At 43.3% G+C, this 23,341-nt stretch overlaps 1 protein-coding gene across 1 annotated transcript; it reads right to left on the reverse strand.

The window, feature by feature from the left end:
- Window positions 1–1,479: 1,479 nt before the first annotated feature.
- KCNJ2 (potassium inwardly rectifying channel subfamily J member 2) lies at window positions 1,480–11,878 on the reverse strand. The gene is made up of 2 exons (XM_031468967.2): window positions 11,561–11,878; window positions 1,480–6,523 (listed from the first exon to the last, which is right to left on the reverse strand). The coding sequence occupies exon 2, from the start codon at window positions 6,296–6,298 to the stop codon at window positions 5,015–5,017; it is 1,284 nt and encodes a 427-aa protein (XP_031324827.1). The 5' UTR covers window positions 6,299–6,523; window positions 11,561–11,878; the 3' UTR covers window positions 1,480–5,014.
- Between the last annotated feature and the right edge of the window lie 11,463 nt (window positions 11,879–23,341).

Consider the following 23,341-nt stretch of genomic DNA (forward strand, 5'->3'; position numbering starts at 1 on the left):
GCAGGTTATGAAGGAGGCGGGGATCCTGTGCTCACCTATCCTGGACGGAGAAGAAGAATGCATTTTCATCCTCCAGGAGGAAAAAAAATCAGAAGCAGGAAGGCCTTAGACTAAATGGTGAAACTTTCCCCAAGAACACCTCCCAACGGAAAGCGCAGAGCTGCGAGAACAAGTGCAGCTCCATTTAAATCTCAGCTCTAATCCCTGCCTACTAGCTGTGTGTGCTCGCCCAAGAAGCTCAACCTCTCTGGGCCTCAGTGTCCTCATTGCTTAAACAAGGATATTGATAGCGCCTTCTCCATCCAGTGGTTGTTAGGATTAAGTTATTTAATACTTATAAAAAACACTTAGGACCACGTTTAAAACTTAGTGCACAATCAGTATTCGTTAAAAGAGAAAATATGACAGTGCAAGCCATGGTTCAGAATAGAAATTTTTCTCAGCGTTTCCAATGGTGAAAAACAGTTATTTGAAATTTGCCAGAGCAATTGTCATTTTTCTGAGACCCCATATCCTTGGTAACTTTGTGCCCTGAAACCCTATAGAGCTTGGTGGATTAAACTAAATTTAGAGTCAGATGAAACCTGAATTAGAATTACCAGCTCAGTGATCCATTAGCTTTAAAATCCAGCCTCAATTTCTTTATCTGTAAGAGAGATCAGTAAATTACAGGCCAGGGGCCAAATCTGGCCCACCACCTGTGGTTGTAAGTAAAGTTTTGTCTAATCAGGACCGCACCATTTGTTTTCATACACTCTGTGGCTGCTTTTGTAGTAAGGGCAGGGTTGCAGAGTGGAGACCGAGACTCTGTCCCACAAGGCCAAAAATATTTACTGTCTGGCCTTTTACGGAATATTACTTGCCAATTCCTGATCTATAACATGAGAATAATAATATCTCAATCTGGTTTTTTGGGACTGAGCTAATATATAAGGCAGAACCCTACACATAGTTTCAATAAAGAGTAACTATTTCACACAGAGAATCAAAATATAAAACTTGCTCTTTTTGTTTGTTTTGTTGGCTTGTTTTTCGGTCTTTTTCTATCTTCTCTCCACCTCGGCCATTCTGTCCAAAACCAGGAGCTCGGCTTCCTCTGACCTGGATTAGAATGAGAATAGAGGACCTGCTGCCCCACCACACCTGTCTGTTTTGACGATTTCCACGGCTCTGTTCATCCAAACCATCCGGGCTTATGTCCCACTGTTTGCGGACCTTTGGTTTCTATCTCAGAGACTCTACTGTGGTCATCCAGGGAGCCCGCCCAAAAATTCTCGCACTGATTTGTTTTCAATTTTTAATTTTTTTATTTAGAAATAATAAAATAAGACATAATATATAAAAATATGTACAATCCATGGTTTGTGCAGTACATCAGGAAGACTTTAGATACAAAAAGACAGCTGACGGGAAAGTATAGCGATCACGATTGTCAAAGGCCGGGATTGTTCAACTCACCAGAGCCCAGAGCTGAGACCCAACGTAACTCGAAAAGAGATTCTCGTTGGGAGTGAGTGACTATGCAACACTTTTTTTTTTTTTAACCTTAACATTATTAGACAGAGTGAAAAAGCACTCTGCTTCTCAGAACAAGCTTTTTGCCTTTATCGAGTGGCTTATAAAATAGGAACCGACATTGTTTTTTTGCGAGGGTCATGTGATTTGGGGGACAGAACTCACAGAAGAAACATTGAGGTTTGGGATGGGAGTTTATAGGGAAGGAAAAAAGTGAAGAGAAGAAATAATGCATTAATAGAATAAAAAAAAAAATAAAGGTTAAACACACTTTCTCCAGGAATTTGGAAATGACTACAGTGCTATGGTGACATCCTTAAAATGTCTGATTCAAGTATACTCTTAGAGGGATAGAAAACTATTCCTTCCTCAATAATCAAAATAGAATTCACTTTGTCTACCTTTTATTTAAAAATAGGATAACCAGGAATCTATGCCTCCTCCGGAAAATAGAATGCCCATCCAGATACGGGCGAAAAATCCTTTAAAAGGGAGTAATGCCTAAGTTAGTTCAGCAGGGGGTTTGCCTGCAACGGAGAAGAAACACGGATAAGTCTCTTCAATCTGAATTCTAATGGCATGTGTGCACTAATTAAGGAGACCCAGTCAGTAAGGACAAATGTTTTGAACGTAAAATGCAGCAAAAAAAATAATAATAATAAACATTGTGCATTACCTGTGTCTTGGCTCTTGACAAAAAAAAATTGCCATTTAAAGCTTGTAACTGTTAAAATACTAATAACTAGAAAAAGCTTTCAAATGAACAGTCCATGCTGAAATAAATAACAAAACATAGCAATACGAACCTTGTAAGGCTGGTAAATATTTGCTAAAACCATGCTAACCGGTAGCATATAGGTACTAGCTCTCAGAAATTGCTGCACTGAAATTATACTTTCTATGGCAATTTTTTTTCCCTTACAGACTTCTATTTACATTTGGCTTTAAATATGAAAATATTTGATAAACTTTATAAAATGTACACTTTAAAAACATAGCTTCTGCAAAATTTTCTTGAAAAAAAAAAAAAAACAAACCTATGCACCAGAAATTTTAGATTTTTTTTTCTCTTTTTCAGAAAGAAGTTGAAAGATTTCCCTCCCTCATTCTCGCCCCCCTAACCACCCCCTTGCAAATATCTCAAGTCTTTTTTAAGTGGCAGCACTGTGTGATGGAAGGTGGTCACCCCCCTTCTCCACTGCATCTTCCTTTAATTTACGTATCACTGAATACTCTTTGGTTTGATTATTTTCCTTTGCAAAAATATCAAAATAGCAGCAGCTGAAGCCTTTGATATCCTCACACAGACAATGGCCGAACGGTTGCCATTTACAGGGGACCGTAAATGCTTTTGTCCCACCCGATCGCAACCCCTCCAACTCTCTCAACAACTTCCCAAATCTGCCTTTAAATTTGGACTTAAACTAGCATCCTCTTGCTTGATAGCTCTAACCTGGTTTCCATGAAAATAACGCCACATCGACTTTGAAGGCTGAGAACAGCAGAGACTGTCACATCATTGCAGGCACCGCATTCAGATATGGCTATTCAAGAACCAGAGACCATCACAGACATCAGTTTACAAAAATACAGGATTCTAGAACAAGCTGTTTTTTAATGGCATACAGGGACATAATACCATAAGAGAGTTGATTTTGAGACTCCAATTAAAAAGAAAAGTCAGCAACCCCAGAATTCACAAACAAGGAACTTTAAACCAAAATAGAGGTCCATTATATTGAGCTCGAGCGGAAACAAAACAAAACAAAACAATGTTTCTAGTAAGTCAGGCAGCCAGGCAGGAGAGGCTTCTGGAAAACAAATGTGTCTTAAGTAATCTGCTCTCGGGCTCCCCAGGCAAAAGGGATTAGCTCAGACTGAATCATGAGTGTGCATGAGTGTCCCCTTGTAGACCAGTATCTCCTCCACTTGGGACTGTTAGAATCTGTAAGGCTCTTGTTGACCCTAAAATATTGAGGCATTTGCATTCCTATCGTCTACCATTTAACAAAAGCACCCTCCCCCTCCCTTCCTGAACACGTGAGCTGATGAGCTACTGCATGGAAATGGCTTGTCCACATCTCCGCCACCTTCCTGCCTTGGCACGGGCTGCCCTCTCAGGCTCAGGCACTGGAAGACTCGCTCCAGACAGACTGATGGGAGGAACGCGCCTAGAGGCCAGGCGTGGCATCTTTTTGAAGATGGAGATGTACCGACAGTCAGAGCAAGGAATTCAGCCGCGAGGGTTTAAACCTCTTAATCTTTCATGTTGGGCAGCTCGGTGTGTCGAGGATGCCGGACTCCCTTCAACCTAGGTCTCATCTTACAGGATAGCTTTTGGAATGTGCAAACATGGAGAAACCCAGAGAAAAATCTAAAAGCACATCACCATCTCTCAACTTATGTGTTCGCCTGGCCAGCGCCACCTCGAAGGAAAGGAAAAGATGTTTATATCTCGTGTGTGAATTTTACTTCCCTGATCTTCTTCCTCCCAGAATACGAAAGTTACAGGAAAGACCAAAAATTTAAAACCACGACACTCAACTAAACCGTGTGTGTATGATATTCTATTTTCGGAGTAAGGTGCAAAGGGCAGTTCAAGGTCTTGCTGAGGTTCAAAGTTATTGTCTCTTGACTTCAAGGCAGCTGTGGGGCTTTCTTTCCTTTTTAGTGTAAGCTCCACTGTGCAAAAATGTGCATTATCTTTGGTATTTATTTTAGGTAGTCTAACTTAAAATTTGAGATAACCCATTAACATCATGGAGGAAAAAAAAAAACCAACCTGGAGACTACCATTTGGCTAGTGTTACATAATGCCCTTATGTAACCAGAGAGAGAGAGAGAGAGAGAGAGAGAGAGGGAGAGAGAGAGAGACAGAGAGACAGAGAGAGAGAGACAGAGAGAAATCAATTCTAGCAGACAAATTACTGGCCTCAAAAAATCAGGCTCTCGTTTTTGGCAGTTCATAGCCAAATACTTGCCACTTTGAAGCGCATATCGTGAGCTTTCAACAAAGTTCAACACTGACTTTTAAATTACATCAAAGAAAAACTACATGGCAACAATACAATGTGTGTTCATGTAGTTAGCAGCTTTTTCAAAAATTAAGGCAGAGTCTTGCCTCTGAAAACATTTAAAAATGTTATGCCATTAAAAACATTCTTGTTCCCGAAGGAGAAGCACTCTGGATAAGGTAAACACCCCACCAACCAAGGCTTGCCTGCAAGTTCAAGTTTTGTAAAAACACAACACAAAACACAAACCGCCCCTGTTACTGATCCTACAGCACGCAGGTGCCATCGGGTCACGGGGAGGCCTGCGCTGCGCTTTATGTGAACCTTCGAGCTTACAGTCTGTCTTTGACACCGTCGCGCGAGCCTCCGTCCCTTGCGGCCACTTGCCTTCCACCCCTTCACCGGTACCGTCGTCTGAGTAACTGTTTTGGGCCTTTGACCAGCGGACTGTGTTTGAAAGTCAGTCGTTCCAGAGGAGGAGCCAGTCATATCTCCGACTCTCGCCGCAAGGGCCTGGGCTCCAGAGGGACACTGGCCTGGTTGTGCAGGTCTATGCCCGGCGGCGTGTCCGTACTCGTGCTCTCCGGAACTCCATTCTCACTGCCGTCTTCCTCTTTGCTCGTCAGGGCAACCTCGTTTTCATAGCAGAATGAGTTAGCATTGGAGAGGATGTACTTCTTTTCCGCCAAGTCTCTGGCACTGCAGAGGGGCGTGCTGGGGACTTCGTAAGTCTTGTGGAACCTGGAATAGTCCACTTTGTAGTAGTGCTTCTCTTCGAAGAGGACGGGCTCATAGCGGTGGCCCCAGAGGATCTCGTTGGCCAGATAGGAGCTCCGGCACTGCGTCGTCATGGCCGTGGCTTCCACCATGCCCTCCAGGATGACGACAATTTCAAAGTCTGCGTTGTCAATGTCCTGTTTACTCAAGTCATACAGGGGGCTGTCTTCGTCTATTTCGTGGACGATGGTGATCGGGGACACCAGGAATATACGGTCAATGCCACTGTCAAAGCCGACGTTGATATCTATCTGATCCAGGGGGATGTACTCCCCTTCAGAGGTGATTCTGGATTTGAGGAGCTGGGCTCGGACGTGTGCTTCCACCAAGTGGCTCTTCCGAAGATTCCCCACTCGCCACATCAGACACAGCTTGCCGTCTCTCATGGCGATCACGGCGTTGTGGCTGAAGACGAGGGTCTCGTTTCTCTTCTTCGGCTTCGCCATCTTGGCCATGACCGCGCCGATGATAAAGGCGTCGATGATGCAGCCCACAATGGACTGGAAGACCACCATGAAGACCGCGACGGGGCATTCGTCCGTGACACACCGGAAGCCGTAGCCTATGGTGGTCTGGGTCTCGATGGAGAAAAGGAAGGCGGCCGTGAAGCTGTTGACCTCCGACACACAGGCCTTGCTCTCCTTCGAGGCATCCAGATCCCCGTGGAGCAGGGCTATTAACCAAAACACGCAGCCGAAGAACAGCCACGAGAGAACGAAAGCCAGGCAGAAGATAACCAGCATCCACCGCCAGCGAATGTCCACACACGTGGTGAAGATGTCCGCGAGGTAGCGCTGGCCCTTCTCGCCCACGTTGATGAACTGAACGTTGCAGTGGCCGTCCTTCTTCACGAAGCGGCTCCTGCACTGCTGTCGCGTGTGGACTTTACTCTTCCCGTTCCCAAAGCCGTTCGCAACCGCCAGGGTGGCCAGCTTCATGCCGTCTTCTTCGGAAGAGACGATGCTGTAGCGGTTGGTTCGCACGCTGCCCATCGCTTCTGCTGTGGACGCCAGTGCTTCTGCTTTGGAAAACAGTCTGAGTTTTTGCAAAACCCTTTGGAGAAACAGTTTTGAATGTTCAGTGAGGACCCACACACAAAAAAATTAAGGAGAGATGGGAGGGCGGTCTCCAGGAGTCGAGAGGTTCTTTCTACCAAAGGCTGTCTCCTGTCATGCAGGGCCACCTAAGGAACTCAGCTGACATCCAGAGAACACGTCCTGCAAAAAAAAAAAAAAAAAAAAAAAAGGAGAGATCACTCACTACAAAAGAAGTCATTACGAAAAGGTTCTACTTCCTAAGGCAACATTTCCTAGCAAGAGTCAGAGAATAGCTAACTATACTCTACGTTGAATTAGTGGGTTTCTCATTTCTCTGTACCCCCCCAAATATTTTTTTAATTTTATTTAAAAGCATGAAGTCATTAAACACAGAAGTTAGTTAGTTGTTTGTGACAGTCTTGCAACCAAAACCTTAGGTCCCCTTAATTTTTGCCAGCCGTCTAGAATTATTCTGTTTTACAGATCTACCTGTCTCCTCTTATCCTCTTCTTCTGCCTTCTCAACTTGCTAGGGTTCCAAGTGACTAAGCAGAAGACGACTTTCTAACCCCAAGGTCTGTCATGCAGCTTTAAGAACTCGGGCATGTCGCGAGAACCTTCCACGTGAATGCAGAATGTTAATATTAATTGAGTGGCAGGTGCATCGAGGGAGAATATTAGAGCCCTTGATGACAAGGGTAAAATTCGAAGGCCACAGACTATTTTGTTTAAATCATAAAACTGAGCAGACAGCCCTTAGAATCCCCTGAAATGGATCCCAATTTTCTGCAGACGGTTTGGGCTGGTTCCACCACTTCACACACTCCAAGCAGCCACTAGGCAGAAAGGCCAAACAGTATCTCTGTTAGCACAAGTGATTCTGACTTGAAGACGCAGGTTTGCTCGGGGGGATAGAGAGCGATTCCGTTGCCTAGCAATGAGAGTCCTGAAATCCTCCAGAGATGGGACTGCCATGTGTCATGGCAGGCTAGGAAGTAAGCACCTTTGTGCCAAAGCACCAGGTCGTTAGTGGATTGAGATAAGGCTGGAGCTCATTGCCTATAGGTCCAAGTCTGTGTTTTCCCAAACAGAGACACTTCATAGGAGTAAATCATAGGGGTCACTCAGCTTACTTTCACTTGTAAAAATGAAAGTACTGTTGCTAGCTGTGTGTTCCTACGGGGAAGGCACTCACCTTTACTCAACATGAACAAACAGTAGTTTTCAGTTTTCTCCTCCTGCCTCCTTCCCCTCCTCGATAAAACCATCTATTGACTCTAACTTTCTATTTTTTGCTCCAAAGAAACTGATTTTTCCTGGACTCACAAAAGCCTAAGAGAAAGTCTAGGGTGTTCTGTTAACTGAACATAAATTTAAAAAATTAACACAGCATGGAACTGAAGAAGAAGAGTGATTCTCCACTTCTCAACCATCTCCTGTATTAAAGGGGGACCGTGAACAAGAGATGGAAAGGATTAAAAATTTGCTGAAGCCCAGATGATGAGGACTTCATTTTTTCTCTCTCCCCCCAAACCCCCAGTGAAGCAGTTCACAGAACCAAGTGCAGCCAAGCCAACTGCAAACAAGTAAAGCAGAGCGCTGACCTGTTTTTTGTGCACCCCCTTAAAGAGAGGCAAGGTGCACTGTCTTTGAAAACGCCTTGTTACTGTCTTTTCATTGCTCCCTCCTGATCCAAATTATCATGCAAGAATGTGCCCCAACACATTTTTCCTGAGATTAGTCATCTGTGCAAATTGCAATGTGTGTTACATTTTGGCAGCTTTTGACACCTAAATGACGCCCGATTTGAAAGTGCCTTTGAATTACTTTATAAAAAGAAGTTACTGTGCCTTCTCGGTCTTCCACCTGCTTCAGTGTTTTGTCTGCTTCCCCGTGAAGTTTGTACTTGGACAAAAGAAACATGACTGCTATTCCTCAGGGTTCTAGATCCCGGATGTGAAAAGAATATTTCTTTAATAGTGATTTCAGCTTATCTGGCTCCTGTGAAATTGCCAGGCATTTCTCCACAAAAACAGGTAGAAATAATAATGTGACACCGAACGCAGGTGCCGTTTCCAAAAAAGAGGGGGAAAGGCCTCATTTAAATCGTGCTTGCCTCTCTGAGTGCTGACTGACTTCAGCACCTTGCATTATAAGCTGACACCAAGAAATTCTCTTTTCATGATTCAGAACAATCCTTCCATCTGAGTTACCATTAGGGGCCATGAGTAGATGGTCTCAGATTTCTTCTGACTTATTTCTGCCCTCTTTCCAGATTAAAGCATAACAACCATATGAAATCTAAAGACTGAATTAGGACTTTCCAAAAATCTTGACCCCAGGACATTAGTTTGAATTCCACAACACACACAATAGCAGCTTCCTACGAATAGCTTTCCGCATTTAGAATCTTGAAAATAGCCTGTATTGAGCGACTATTATTGCCTTATTTCCATTGCTAATAACAGAATTTGTTCCATATGCGGAGCATCATTTAGAAATTCTACCATTTCTGCCTGGAAAGGGGAAAAAAGATTTCTGTTTTTGGCAAAATGGAAACTTCTGTCACTTCCAGCAGATATGCTCCAAAACAGATTTGTGCGTGTATATGTGTGCAGACACATTGTGTGTCTTCAGACTTCCGTGGAGCCGGTGACGTAGCAAAAATCTAGAACCTGCCAAAGTTCGATAGGGTCATTGTCTTAATATTTCACCGTGAAGAATCTCTTTCCTGTTAACCTGCCCACATGCCGGAGTGGCTGCAGGCCAGCAGAAAATGTCCCTGCCTGCTCCTCTCACCCTGAAAAGCACCAATTCATGAGCATCTGGGAAAAGAACTTCAATTAGGAAGAGGACTTTCGTGCAACTTCCTTTTAGGGATATATTCTAAGTAATTTTTTGAGAAACGTTTGATTAAGAGTAGATGAGAACCTCAAGTGATCTGATTCCTTCCTTGATGGGTACAACTTAAGAGAACTGATCCTGGATTTGGTGAACAATGTGTCAATTCCTCCCGGTCAGTCAAAACATGTAAGGGTCTGACATAAATTTCATAGACACAAATAATCATTTTTACCCAGGCTATAACCAATGAGGTAGAAAGTATTTCTGGGAAATTGAGAGGCTACATGTGGTGCTGTTCATGTTAAGACTATTTATAGGCTGAGCCAAAATTAAGCATAAGCAATGGAAAAAAATAGTTCAGCCCTTCAATCTCAAGGTAGATGTTAAAGGGGAGAGAGCCATGGACAAACACAAGGTCAAGGAGATAACACGGTGTAAATGAATGAATCCAGATCATTTTTGCCATAAAGGAAATATTGCCAGTATAGATTATAAAAGAACAGAAGAATGTAATCATGAAGAATACATGAGAATAAATGGGTCCCAGAATATGGTCAGGGTGTGTCGTGAATAAGAAAGTTTCTCAGTAGGCATAGGCGATAAGGATAGTAAAAGAAAGCACACTGTGCTGAAAGAGAGGTCGGCTAACGAGTGTTCAGAGCAGCTATTCCCCAGCTGACGCCATATAGACCAGCCTGAGTGTGCCCTGGGCGCGTGTTGCTATGAGAGCTCACTGCTAGCAAAGCAACCTCTTAGAAGCTCAGTAAACATGAGGGAGGGGAAGGGGCAGGAGGGGAGGGGAGGGAGGACACCTACTTCTCTATGTGACCACGATAACATTTATGCTCAACAATGCATGGAGCACCACTCAGCACTAGGAAGTGCTGAAAAAAATCTAGTGTTTGATAAACAAAAATAGATACAAAAAAAAAAAAAAAAAAGCTTGAAACACTCCATCTGTTTCAGGTAAAGACATGGTCAGTCTCTCATGCTACCCAAAAGTCAGGCAAGGACTCTACGGCTAACTAGAGATTCTACAACCCGAGAGTCAGAAGGAAGCCAAAATACTCTGTGTCATTTTTTTAAAATGCCAAATTCACAAGAGTTCAGAACAACTATTCCTATGGATACGAATAACGCCATAGAGAGTGCCACCAGAGCATGAGGGGGAGGGGCTGAAAGCAAAGTGGAATGACCTTGACCCCAACCCTCACCCCTCCCACCATCCTTAAAGTAACATCTCTTACTCCTGAGCATGGGAATTTTTCTGGATAACGGCAAACAGAAATAAAAGACTTGGGGTGGGGGTGGAAATGAGCAGGAAAAAGCCAGCAAGTGTACAGGTAATATCCAGCAGACATACAGCAGTGGTTAGTGAGAGGAAATCCTAACAGCTACTGATTATCAATGTGAAAAGGAAACAAGAGCTACAAAGCAGTATGCAGTCTCTGCATTCCCAAAACACGTTCTCCAAGAATGCCTTATTTCTTAACAGGTCAATTCTGAGTTTATGAAAATCCCCAGGATTCACAGCCGTATCCTAGTTACCATTCTACTGATAGGATTACCCAGACGCAGACAGTAAACTAACTGGCCATTTCCTATCTCGATTTTTTTTTTCAATTATCATGATGAGTTTCTGTTATGATGCAATCTCTTACAGAATCAAGTCGTTTTGACCACTGTACTTCCCTGAAACCACACTGCCTTCAACTTCGTTTTAATATTATTACTAAGAATAACAAGCTGCCTAGGGGAGAGTGACATAAGATGTGAAAGTTTTGCGGTCTTCAGGCTCAAATCCAACTCGAGCTCCCGCTCTCTTCCCCAGCGAAGCAACTTTGAGACGCTCGCTCTCGCTTTGGAACTCGAAGCTACACTTGAAGCAATGACAAAGGGAAAAATAAAAAATAAAAAGGGACGCCAAGGATCAAGCCTAGTGGCTGAGGGCCAAGGTTTGCCAAGATTTGAGACCCGTACTCTAGACGCCCTCCCCCCGACCCCCCACCCTTTTCCCTTAGAGCGAGAAACAACACAGGATCACTCGCCCTTGTCTCCAAACTCACTATCTCGCTACAGCTGGTGCACTGGAAGTTATGAGCACAAACAGATGCTGCAGAGAAATCTGTTTCTATTGCTCAACTGTTCCAAGCATGTCTCAGTATTTTTAGCTCTGGGGATGTTCTGGTGCGCACACAAACTCTATAGGCATGATCTGGGACTCCGGAGCGTGGGTGAGCGCTACAGCAGCGTGACAGCTGGGCACCTCTGGGGCGGCCGGGTAGGGTAGGGTCGGGGACGGCAGCCCGAGTCCACTCCCCAGGATACACAGGCAACGAGAGAACAGGAGGGAAGAAAACACCGCAGCCCTTACCTGTTGCTGGCGCTGGAGCATGGGGACATGGAGTGGAAGTGGGGGGTTACAGAGGCATGTAAGATCCAGTAGTTTGTAAAAGCGAGTGAGCCAAAGCAAACCAGAATTCCCAAGACCCAGCTTGCCGGCGCCGGGGAAGGCTGCGCGCTGGCCAGGGCTCCAGTGCGCTCTGCAATATCCTGGGCTCTTTTGAGGCCGTCCACGAGATACCGCCTGGCCCCGCCCCCGGCCGCTGCCGGCCAATCGCAGCGCGCCTGGCCTCGCCGCCGGTCCCGGGAACCGCGGCGGGGAGGGGAGGATGCTACACCCGCGGCCCGCGGCGCTGCCAGCGAGGAGAACCTGCCGCCGCTTCCTTCCCCTCCGCCCTCTGAGCTCCGTCCGGGAGTCCAGCCGGGCAGGGGAGGAGGAAGTTGCGCCCCAGCTGAGACAGCAGCAGGTGGGAAGCTCCGCGGCCGGGCTTTTGCGGCGGCCTAATTGCAGCCTGGCTTCCTACCCCTGTCCGAGCCCCACACTTCCCTTTTTCTGGGCTCGGTGGCGGCTGTGCCCTGCGTGCATCTCATCGGGCTTGCGAGGTGCCAGTGTCCGGGCGAAACGTTGGCGGCCGGGAGGCTTGCGTCTCAGCCCGGGCGCGTCTTCCTCTCCCCTTCCCTCCCACCCAGAGCCCCCACGTTCCCCGAACCTCCCGCAGAACCAGCGGTGCGCCGAGGAGCTGCGGATTTAATGGGGAAAGCGACCGCGACCCGCGCGCTGAACCCGGCTGGATTTAGACGCGCACAAGTGTTGCAACTGCCTAGCCGCTCGGCTCTTCCTTCTCCCGACTGTTGGAGAATTACTTACAAAGCGCCTAGACTGCTCTGAAGGGTGAACGACTCGTTCCCTCTCGCACTGTCCGCCCTCAATCGCTCCACCAGCGCCCGGCACGCTCTGCTGATCTAAAATCAGAGCAATTAAAGAATAATGAATTCTCTGGAACGGCAACTCCTACAGACACAGCTCTGCCCTCGCATCAGCGCCTCCCAGCCCTCATTCCCAGCAACCAGGCCGGAGCATGTAGACCCTTTTCAAAAGCTACCTGAACCTCAAAGTTACCGGGTCTGGATCCTGACAACGCTGCAGATTGATCCGTGTGTGTGTGTGTGTGTGTGTGTGTGTGTGTGTGTGTTGAAGAGACGTGCATATATCAAGTGCATATATCTCTGAGTACTTTGGTGTCATAACGAAGCTTTGCTCTTAAAGGACACGGTATATTTAGGAGTCTCTTCCTTACAACAAGTTTCAAATCCCCGTGTGTGTGTGTGTGTGTGTGTGTGTGTGTGTGTGTGTGTGTGTGTGTGTGTGTTGAATGTTTATTTCCTCATGCGATCAAATGTGTCTTCCGCGCAGTTTATTTAAACCTTTGAAAGGCCTCCTGGAGACGCCAAACTACTTCACAGACTAGCTCGTATTCTGGGCGGCGCAGCCCGGATGGATTTGTGTGTGTGGGAGAGCTGAAACTGACAATTTAAGGAAAGGGTCTGCGCCGGTCGGTACCCACTTCCTAGCCTCATACCCGCAGACGGCCCCTAGGAGGTGCTGCTGAAATACGCTTAGGTTTTGCAGATCGTGCTTAATCCTGCGTTAGCGAGCGAGCGTGCCACTTTTCCCAGCACTGAGCAAGATACTGTGATTAAAAGGGTACGGAACAGGTTGTGCACGCGGTGTGACTCTCTGATGATCAAACGCACTGCTGTTTCATTCCTTTTGTTTAGATTAGGCAGTAGTCTAGGCCCTGTTACTGTCTTGCCTTTTAAAGCCCTCTCGGTGGGAATAATGCTTCACACCAGGGAGGTCTAATCTCACATTTATTAAGCCCAGTATTATTTATAAACAGTTTGAATTAACTGCAAAATAGATGGATGTATAGGTAGCCAGGCTGTAGCCTAAAGCTAAAAGACAAGACAGACAAGTTTACTCTACGTAGACAAAGGACGGAGGATGAGGAACAGCTCACTGCACTGGCATAAACTTCTTCTGAAATGTGTTTCCTCATGGATTTCTTCTAAGAAACAAGCCAGAGAGGTCTAATGAATCCTTTGAAGCATATTAAACCTAAATGGAAAGAGGAAATTAATCATTTATATATGTTCTCTTCTTTATGATGATTCAATCTGGACATCTGTAGATGGCTAAGAATTTTCCAAACCACATGAATTTAGAGAAGCAACATTTTTTATTTCTAGGTAATGCACTCTTTTTGAAAACCTGTCACCCAGAAAGGGGTACCATTTCTCTGGAATTAGGATCGAAACTGTCTACTTTAATATGCTACTGTAAATAAACTGAATACATCACAGGCCAACGTAGTTTCATACGACAGGAAAATCTTTAAATAAATGAATGCAAAGTTATAAGATTATGGTTATATAAACTTACTTATGGGAGGGAGATTATATATATATAATCTATATATTATATATACATATATAATATATATATATAAAATCTTCTAGTCTTTCTCATCAATGTCAATTTCATCTCCCATGGAATTATGTGAGCAAGGCTTATCTACTGCAGTAGAAATTTAGAGAAAAGTTGATTATTTTAATAAGCAGCTTCCCGATCTGAATAGAACTTTTACCTTAATTTTTAGCCAAATAAGGAAACATGAAGAGTTAAATGTTTTTAGTAACTGAAGCTTTTTAAATGTCTGACAGTATCGATTTAGTCTCATACAGAAAAATAGAAATGTGCATTTTAATTAATAAGTGATTTTTCATTATGTCCCTATTAGGAAAATTCTAGTGTTCCAAAACATTCAGTGCTTGGGTAAATATGCTTTTTGGAGCAATGCGTGATACAGATTTCTCTAGTCAGAGTATCTCTTTTTTTTTTTTTTTTTTTTTTGGCAGAATCAGTCCTTATTTAGCAAAAAAAAATCCTCATTAGTTTTGGACTCCAGTGCAGTTGGGTGTTGGGATCCATCTGTGGATTAAATTTTTCCAAGGAAGTGACAGTTGTGCTCTTAGTGATTCCCTGCAGGGTAACCACCTATAACATTAGAGCCAAATATTAGTCACAGTCTAGATCTGCAGTCAGATTATGAATGGTCGCGTGACGCAGGAGATTGTTCCACTGGGAACACAGATCTTTCCTTTGCATTTATGTAGAAGTCACCAACAATTAGATACATTTTCAGACTTCCACTAACCATATATGCATATAAGTTTCACAATGATAAGAGATGAAAAAAAAAAACCCTGCCATTTGCATCTGCTAGGCAGTTAAGAGCCACTTGCTACTCTTCGCCATAATAATTATTAGTGATAAATACCAAATAAATAAATGTTGTATTGACCTGAAATATAGACAGGATGAGTTTGTAATCTGCTGCTATAAGGACAAGCCACCCACTATGGTATTTTAAGTCACTGAATGTAATCTTATCCATTGGAAAACTGCTTCGGCAATTTTAATTACCACATTGGTAAGATTTAATCTTCGTATGAAGTTCAATAAAGGTAGTTGTTCTAACAGCTACTTCGTACTTCAGCTCTGAGCTAGGTGATAGGGGAGACACACGAGCCCTGGGAGAAACAGCTCCTTCTAAGAATTCAAAATGTCCAACTGAGAAGACAGACAAGGCACAAGTGAAACCAAATGACCAAACGACAAGATAAGGCAGCCTATAAGGTTAAGCGCTAACATGGACTGTGAGAAGAGAAACATCTCGAGAATTTCTGAGCAGTAGAATAAAATGGAGTAGAATTCACGGGGAAGTCTTTAGAATGCAAGACTTCACACGTATGACCTGATAGCATTGTAGTTGTGTTAGGATGCTGAGAGCATACCGGAAGACAGGGGTGTCCTCTCATTCAGTTTGGTCCTAAATGCCTGTTACGTCCCCAGCTCTGTCTATATACATGTGATCGTGTGTATAAAGTCTAAGCTGCTTCTAAGCATGGCGTGCCCTTCCTGCATGCAGCTGCCTGCACAGACAGTTCCCCCTAGACCAATGGGATTTATTCCACAAGCCTTATTTGCCATTTGTCACCACGGTAGCACACACTGCCTTTATTTATTTATCTGGCATACCTGGGAATGCAGCATTTCACATACTGGCTTTTCTAAATAATTGAAATTTGCTTGATTGAGGATTATTTTCTCCTATATTTTGCATGCATCCTCAAACTCGCTAACTGGTTGCCCCTGCAGCACTCTGTACATATTTCTAGTATAGCATATTTTGTTCTCCGCATGTTTTACAAACATATTTTCCCCTATGCTTGTTTCCACCTACCGATGGGGAGCTTTTCAAAGTCCACCACCATGTCTTTTTTTTTTTATCTTTATATCCTTATTGCCTTGTACATGGCCAACTAAATAAATCAGTGCCAACAAATGTCATCTGAATGATGAAGCAAATGAAAGTAACAATATTTTTTAGTATAATATGACTTGTGAATAATGACTCAGTAATGACTCATTATAATAAACATAAGCTATTTCATTTTTACCTGCAACACAGAGGGCCTGTCAGGATACAATAAGAACAGTGCCTGCTGCATTAAATAACCCCACACTAAGCTTATTTAAGTCTTTCTGCTTGTTTTCCCTTCTTCTCCGTCAGTGAGCCTTCACTTCTCATTTTTGCCTCGGCCACTGTGCCTTGAATCTATCAGGCTGTCACCATGCTCTGTCTAATTTGTTGATTCTAATATGCACATGGCTGCGAAATTATGTAACCAAGGTTGTTTAAAAATATATGCAAAGTTAAAGCACATATGATCGAAAGGACTTAAAGTGGATGTGTATTTTTGAAATACTATGAGCATATGCTAAATTTGGAGTTACCTTGTTTTGGTCAGTTTCCTTTTTGGATAAAAAAGCTTCAAGATATGGATTTATGACATCTGTTTTAGCTTCTCAGAGCACTTAAATTCTTCAGTTCTTGTATTTGCTGTGTTATGAATAGTTGAAAAAGAGCTCTGGGTAAGAAAGCTACCTGTGTGTTTGCAAATATGCATATGTTTGTATGTTTCTGTTCAACAAGGTCATATGCTTAGTTATTGAGAAATCATTTGAAGGCTTATTGTGTCCCTTAATATGATCTTTATTTTCCATCAAGTATGTTAAAGGCAACAGCAGTAAGGGGGACTGTTTTTTAAGGGGGCTCACACTTCCCAGAGCAGCTGCCTTATTATTTAGTAAATTACTCTGGAAGCCTTCAGTTATCTCATGTGGCTGAGACAATTACACTCTGTAAATACCACATTCATTTTAGGGCCAGACCCCACCGTCCTGTGGTTCTTAACACAGTGATTGTGATGATCATTTCCTTTGTGTTATCTGTGGCACGTTAGCGCTTCTCAAGGTAATAAACGGACAGCTTCAGTTCATTCTTCCTTAGCACGGACAGCAATTCCTTGGGCAGGGGAGGACAGATCGCCCTGCGGTAAGGGGCATGCAAGTTGGCTCTCTCCAGAGCTAACAACAGCAACAACAAAACCAGCAGCTTCAGACAGTCGATGCTAGTCACTGTTGTAGACGTTTAAGGAACGTGCCCCCAGCTACAGAGAAAATGCAAAACCTATTTTGAGTAATGTCAACAATGCTGTAAATGATACTTTTGAAAGAAAGGCACACACAAACCTGACCGTCTAGGTTTGGGAATATGGGCTTTCACAGTTTATGTGTGTGGTTTTTAAAGTGTATGAGTGTTTTTAGGCCTTTTTAAAAAAAATCATTAAAGTAACAAATGCCCATTGTGAGAAACGTGCAAGATAAATATTAAAAATACAGAAGAATGTAGGAACATGTAGAAAATAAAATCCATATTCCCACCATTATAAATACTTTGGTCTATCTCTTCCCCTTTTTTCTATATTTTTGTTTCTATTTTTATAACTTTATATACTTTTATAATTTTAAATCAATTGTGTCATGCTTTTTGAAAAACGAGCATTGTACTTTTTATATTTAAGCATTTTCATGCAATTAAAATCATCTGAAAGCATATATTTTAATGTTTGCATATATTTTATTTCCATCACATGCATGAACCACACTTTAATTATCATCCCTGGTCTTATATTCATTTCGGTTTGAGCCTCCTATCAGGACGCATTAACTGTCCTTGTAGATTAATGTTTACCTTCGTCTCTTCCTATTTTCTCAGAATAGGTTTCCAAATGTCAGATTACTCGGTTAAAGAGTATGTTCTCTTAAAACTTTCTCTTTTTTTGTAACTGCAGTTCTTTCAAATCAAATCCCAGTGCATTGAATTTCTAGGATGTTCTAAATTACGTGACCTCAACGATGGTGATAGCACTGCAGAGCGGGGAGAGTTTGAGCCTTTGGCCAGCCTGTGATTTGCAACATCGATCTGGCAAGCTGTGAAAGACTGTGTTAGGGATTAGAAATAATACACACGAGGTGCCTGACCCACGGCACTTAGACGATGCTACCACCACTGCTACTGCTACCCATGATGGTGCAAATGGTAAGACTGGTAAAAAAAACAACTTAGCTGGAGGAATAAGATATTTTGAAGAGGTATTTTTACATAATAGGCCTTTAAAGACGTAGCAATCTATTGCAGCGCCCGATTAAGTGCTGAAATCATAAGGGAAGAGGTAAGTATCTGAGGCTTTCGGAAACATATGACGGCTGTATCTGGACGTACAGGCAGACATCAGATAGGGGAGGAAAGTAAAATGAATTTTCCAGTTGATGGTCAGCATTTGTGTAAAGTCATGAGTAAAGGGATACTAGGATCAAACAGTAAATTTGGGCCAGATTTTAGACCCTTAAGACAATCACGAGGAGCTGATGCTTTATCCTTTACACAGGGAGGGATCTACGGATGAGCAGGCAGAAACGTAAGACATGTAAGCGGGATGTTGGAACATTAATCTGACTGTCATTTCTTCTTCTGTTGCCTCTGGCTGCAGCCCTGCCATGTGATCTTTTGTTCTGGTTTCTTGGTTTTGTTTCGGTTTTTTTTTCCCCCAAATGATTTCCCAAGTCCCAATTTTAATTCATTAAGAAATAGAGATGTAGAAATTAAGTTCCAGGAGAGCCCCTCAGGTGAGTGGATGCTGCAGATGTGGATTCTAAGCCTACTGATTGCAAATCCAGTGTTTCTTCCTCCACTTTCCACAGAAAACAATTTTTCATAGCATCTCTGCTCAGACAAATCTAGAAATTCTAGACTAGGACCTCTATTTTTCACAGACACTTACTAATTCCCCCTCCCCCCAAATTATTTCTACCCTCGTAATATATAAAGTTTGGCCTTTTACTCCTTAACACAGGATCTAATTCCAAATGTTTGGCTCAATTTCCATGCTGTTCTGTGGGAGAATTTCTTCCATTTAAAAAATAAATTTGATCAGTGTCTGAGGATTTGATTGAATCTTTTCTTCCCTCATTGACCAGTTTCCATACAGCAGGCATACAACCTCAAACCTTAAACCTCAAATTTAATTCCAGGTTTTTGATAAATGTATGTTTTAATATTCAAAGCCTCTGTGTGTAAGTTGCAAATAAATAAAACTGTATTTTATGCAAAAATAAAATGCTTTGTATCCTACTATTGCCAATAACATTAATGGCAAGTGATAACAGAAGGAGTGACATTAATATTATCATATGATCATTAATAGAAAGCCCACGTCATTATTATTGTTTAAAAAAACCTCATTTTACAGGTGCTTCTCAGATATTTAAATGTACAAATTAGGATCAAATCCAGATATTTCTTCTCCCGCATTTGGATTCGAGCTACATCCGGTCTCTTTCAAATGTTAAAGAAATTCAGATGAATTATCACTGTAAACAAGCATTTTAGAAAACTGTTTCTATGGTTAGCAACAGAGAAAGTCTGAATTTATAACACAGACCAATGCTGTCACCAGTGTTTCAGCTTTTGATCTTCTTATCATCAAAGAAGACCTCACCTCAAAACTTGTATTTACACCAGAATCTATTCTTTTATATGGTTTGCATAACTGAGTCACCAAGGTTTAGCCAGGCGGGAACTGACACTATAAGCAATGCTTTTTTGGAACCTGACTGTCATTTCTCTGCATGTAACCTGAAATAAGTGAAGACTCCTCCTGTACCTGTTAAGTCAACTTGGTGGAGGGGGGGTGTCAGTCGGGAAAGCTAGCTTCCCTGTTCACTGAGAGTAAATCTCTGATACGCTTTAACACGTGCAATCGTGCCCCCCCCCCGCCGCCCAAATCCTTGGAAAATTATGATGCATTTACCACTTGGGCAAAGGTCAAACTCCAGAGCCATTGCTCTTAGTGTCTATTATTTCTGTGTAAAAATTTAGTGCCTCCTCAGTGCAGGATTAAGTAAAGGAAGGAATGAACTTAATACATTAATTGGCAGAAAGCAAATTCAGAATATATATAAACATGCAGGCGTGCACACACACACACATACACACTCACACAGTTATATCTGTTGACTTAATGATGACACATCTAAAAACCTCAGAAGAGGTTAAAACGGCTGAATTTTGGCTTCAGTTGCTTCGTTCTGACAGAGGAGCTGCAGTCAGCATCGAGACTCCATTGCTCAGTGACTTACTCTCATGATTCTGATTTTATGGTGTCCAGAGTTCAGTTCTATTTCACAGTTTGCAATTTAAAGAAATCACCTACTCACCCATTGCACCCATATTTCTTATGCATTAAAATTGGACAAATTCAAAGTAGATAGTGCCAACTCTCTCAGTGTTTTCCAAAGTCGAATAATCTACAAAGCTCAGAGGTTCTGCAAAACGCGAGCTAAGTCTACAGATCCTAAGCGGTTCCCTTGGGGTAGAAGACAAGGAAAATGTTATTTGCGTTTTCTTGCAGAAGTTAGCCGAATCTCTACCTGGTCAAAGCATCATTTAGCACAAAAGGCTTAGTCACCAAGGCCATAGCTGTGGCTTCAAACTCCAGGCAGGATAACGGAAATTTTTGCAACAAGGCTTTTTCATCCTGGGCTCAAAAGAGAATCAGTGCTCTTCCCTAAATGAATTAAGCACAGAAATTAGTTTACCCCTCTCTATATTCAATCTTCTTGCCTCACGCATTGCTTGTCTTGGTTCATTTTATTCCCCTCCATGGTCCATTTCAAATCCTACCAAAAAAAAGGAGTGGGGGATGGGACCCAAACACAGCCAGTAACCAAGACCGAGTGCTCAGAATTATGACGATCAGAATTTAGTATTTGGTTCACCTCTGGAAATGCAGTTCACCATCTGCACGATTCCAGCTCCTCGGGCTCCCTTGAAAAGCACAACCTATGAAAGCAGCACGCTGGCCAAGCACCCAGCACAGCTGATAACCTGCAACACCAGCCCACAGCCTGCAGGTGAGACAGTGCAGTCAGAAAAAAAAAAAAAAAATCAGTTTTGAAATCATTTCTGCATTAGGGAGAGCATTCTCTGTGAATTGACTTACAGGACAGGACATAAAACCAAAAAAAAGAAAGAAAAGACAAGATAAATAGAAGGCACCCCAGGCACTGACAGACGTTCTGTTCTTCTCGCCTCCTGCGCCCTCTCCGGAGTCTCCATCGGAAGAGGCAGCCTGAGTTGCAGCCCATTCAAGCCACCGAGGGACTGGAGGTCTTTCCAGCAAAGACTTCACCCCTAGCTCCTCTGAAGACCCCCTCAGACCAAGAAAAAGTTCTCTCACACGATTGGTTTGGAGAGAGTCTCTGAGTTCATGCTCGAAGTGAATTTCATAATTTCCTTTCTGTGCAAATACCAAGGTATTTATTTCTCTTACGTAATTTCCAGGGAGTCAGCTACATGACATGACTTCTATTCTGTTGGTCTACTGAGGGACCTTACCGTCAAAGTCGCCCTGGGTGAGAACGTATCCAGGGGCTGATCTATGACTGCAAAGGAACTTAACAATTCCTGGAAGGAAAAGGGTTAAGAGCCAGCAAAAACAGCATAAATTTACACATGACCTAGTGTGATTACACTTTTATTCTCTTCCTTGCAGGGAACAACAAAGGCAGCCCCTGGGAGGAATGCTTCTGGTCTCAAAACTTTCTCCCTAAAGGACCTGACTTCACCTCTAGATGATCTCAACCACCTTCTGGTCAGAAAGGATCTCCAGGCTGAGAGAGGTACTTGCTGATGAGTTTTCTTCCCAAAGGCTCTAAAAGGTTCATGACATCATGGGAAAAAATCATCTCAGTATTGGGCTGAAGGGAGCAGCCTTATGTGATTGGTTTGTGATTTTTTTTTTCCCCTCTCTCCTGGCTGACAAGTTCTAGAATTATAACTGCTTTGCCCCAGTCTTAACTTGCTGGGATGGGAGATGGCTTGAGTAGTCAGAGGACTTGGCTTCAGAAAGAATTACGGGCAAATGAAAGCCATTGCAGTGGCTTAAGTTAAAAAAAAAAAAATAAATGAAAACAAAGAAAACTGGCTCTGATAATATCGCCTTTCATCAAGCATGGTGCCCTGCCTTCTTTCTACAAAATATAGGAAGAGGACTGCCCAAGCAAGGGAAAAGTCGCTGGGGAAACAGAGGACACACATTTGTTTTCCTTTATAGATGAGATCAAATGGTCCACAGGGTGGAGAAGGCAGGCGCCTCCTCTGTCTTAACCCCGCCATGGATGAGCAGGTGCAATGCCGCAGACTGAGCCTGCAGTGGGGGATCCACCTGCATCAGCAGAAGTGGGCAGAGCTGGTGGGCTGCAGCCTCTCCCTCTCCCCACGCAGACCTCTTAACCGCCCAACAGCTTCCTTTCCTTTTCTCTTTTCTCTTTTCTCTTCCCCCTCTAGGAATTTTCCAACAGCCAGAGAGCAAGGACATCCATGGGCACACTGATGGGAGACGCTGCACTTCTGCCCTTGGCTGTGGATGCATCTGGGTGGCCTGTGTTTGCCTGCGGAGCCCACTTATGCCAGAGGGGCACCCGGCAACTGCTCCGGGGGTGCCCCGCCGATGCTGCCCTGTTCGCCCCATGCTCTCCTCCTCCTCCTTACTTGCTCTCTGCACACAGATTCCTCAAGGCAAATCTCTATGATGTTTCCTGGCCACGGAGCTCAGATATCTAGATCTGTGGCTATCCAGAAGAGCTGGTCTTGGGCGACGTTTAAATACTGTTGATTCACAATAGTATTCAGCATTAAAGTACTGACGAAAAACTGAATTAAAATGGAAAAGGTGGCAACCCAGGAAAAGTTAAGCAGCGTTTAGAGATCATGTCTTCAGCTGGTGGAAGGTGTTTCTTTAAAAATCAATTCTTCAAAAACTTCTTTGCCCAGAGGGACTTCCCTGGCACCAGATACGGCCAGCTCTGAAGCGACTTCTCCCAAACACTCCCCCTGTCTTCCGTTCATGAAAAACAATATATGACTGAGCATTTTTGATGGGGCAGTCTGTATGTCAAGACAGTGACCCAGAGATATATGCTTACGGGGGAATAGCCTTATATTGCACGATGCAGGGGAAATAGAAATTTTCTCTGAAACCTGGGTTTTTCTAATATTTTAAATCAAAAGCGGCATATTTTCCATGGTCCTAGACCAGAGATGGGCAAACCCCACTCCACCGGTCAGATCTGGCTCATCATCTATACAGCCCATGAGCTCAGTCTGTTTTGATGCCTTTAAATGACAGGGAAAGGGTGTAGCTCAGTGGCAGAGTGTGTGCCTAGCACGCATGAGATCCTGGGTTCAATCCCCCAGTATCTCCACTAAAACAAGTAAACAAATAAACCTAATTACACTTCCCCCAAAAGTGACACTTGCATATTCCATAAAATTCAAGTTTC

This window comes from Camelus dromedarius, chromosome 16, assembly GCF_036321535.1.
Source record: "Camelus dromedarius isolate mCamDro1 chromosome 16, mCamDro1.pat, whole genome shotgun sequence".
NCBI classification, from domain to species: domain Eukaryota; kingdom Metazoa; phylum Chordata; class Mammalia; order Artiodactyla; family Camelidae; genus Camelus; species Camelus dromedarius.

What these genes read in the sequence shown, in the direction of transcription:
- KCNJ2 (XM_031468967.2), bottom strand. Translation starts at nt 6,298, where the DNA reads ATGGGCAGCGTGCGAACCAACCGCTACAGCATCGTCTCTTCCGAAGAA.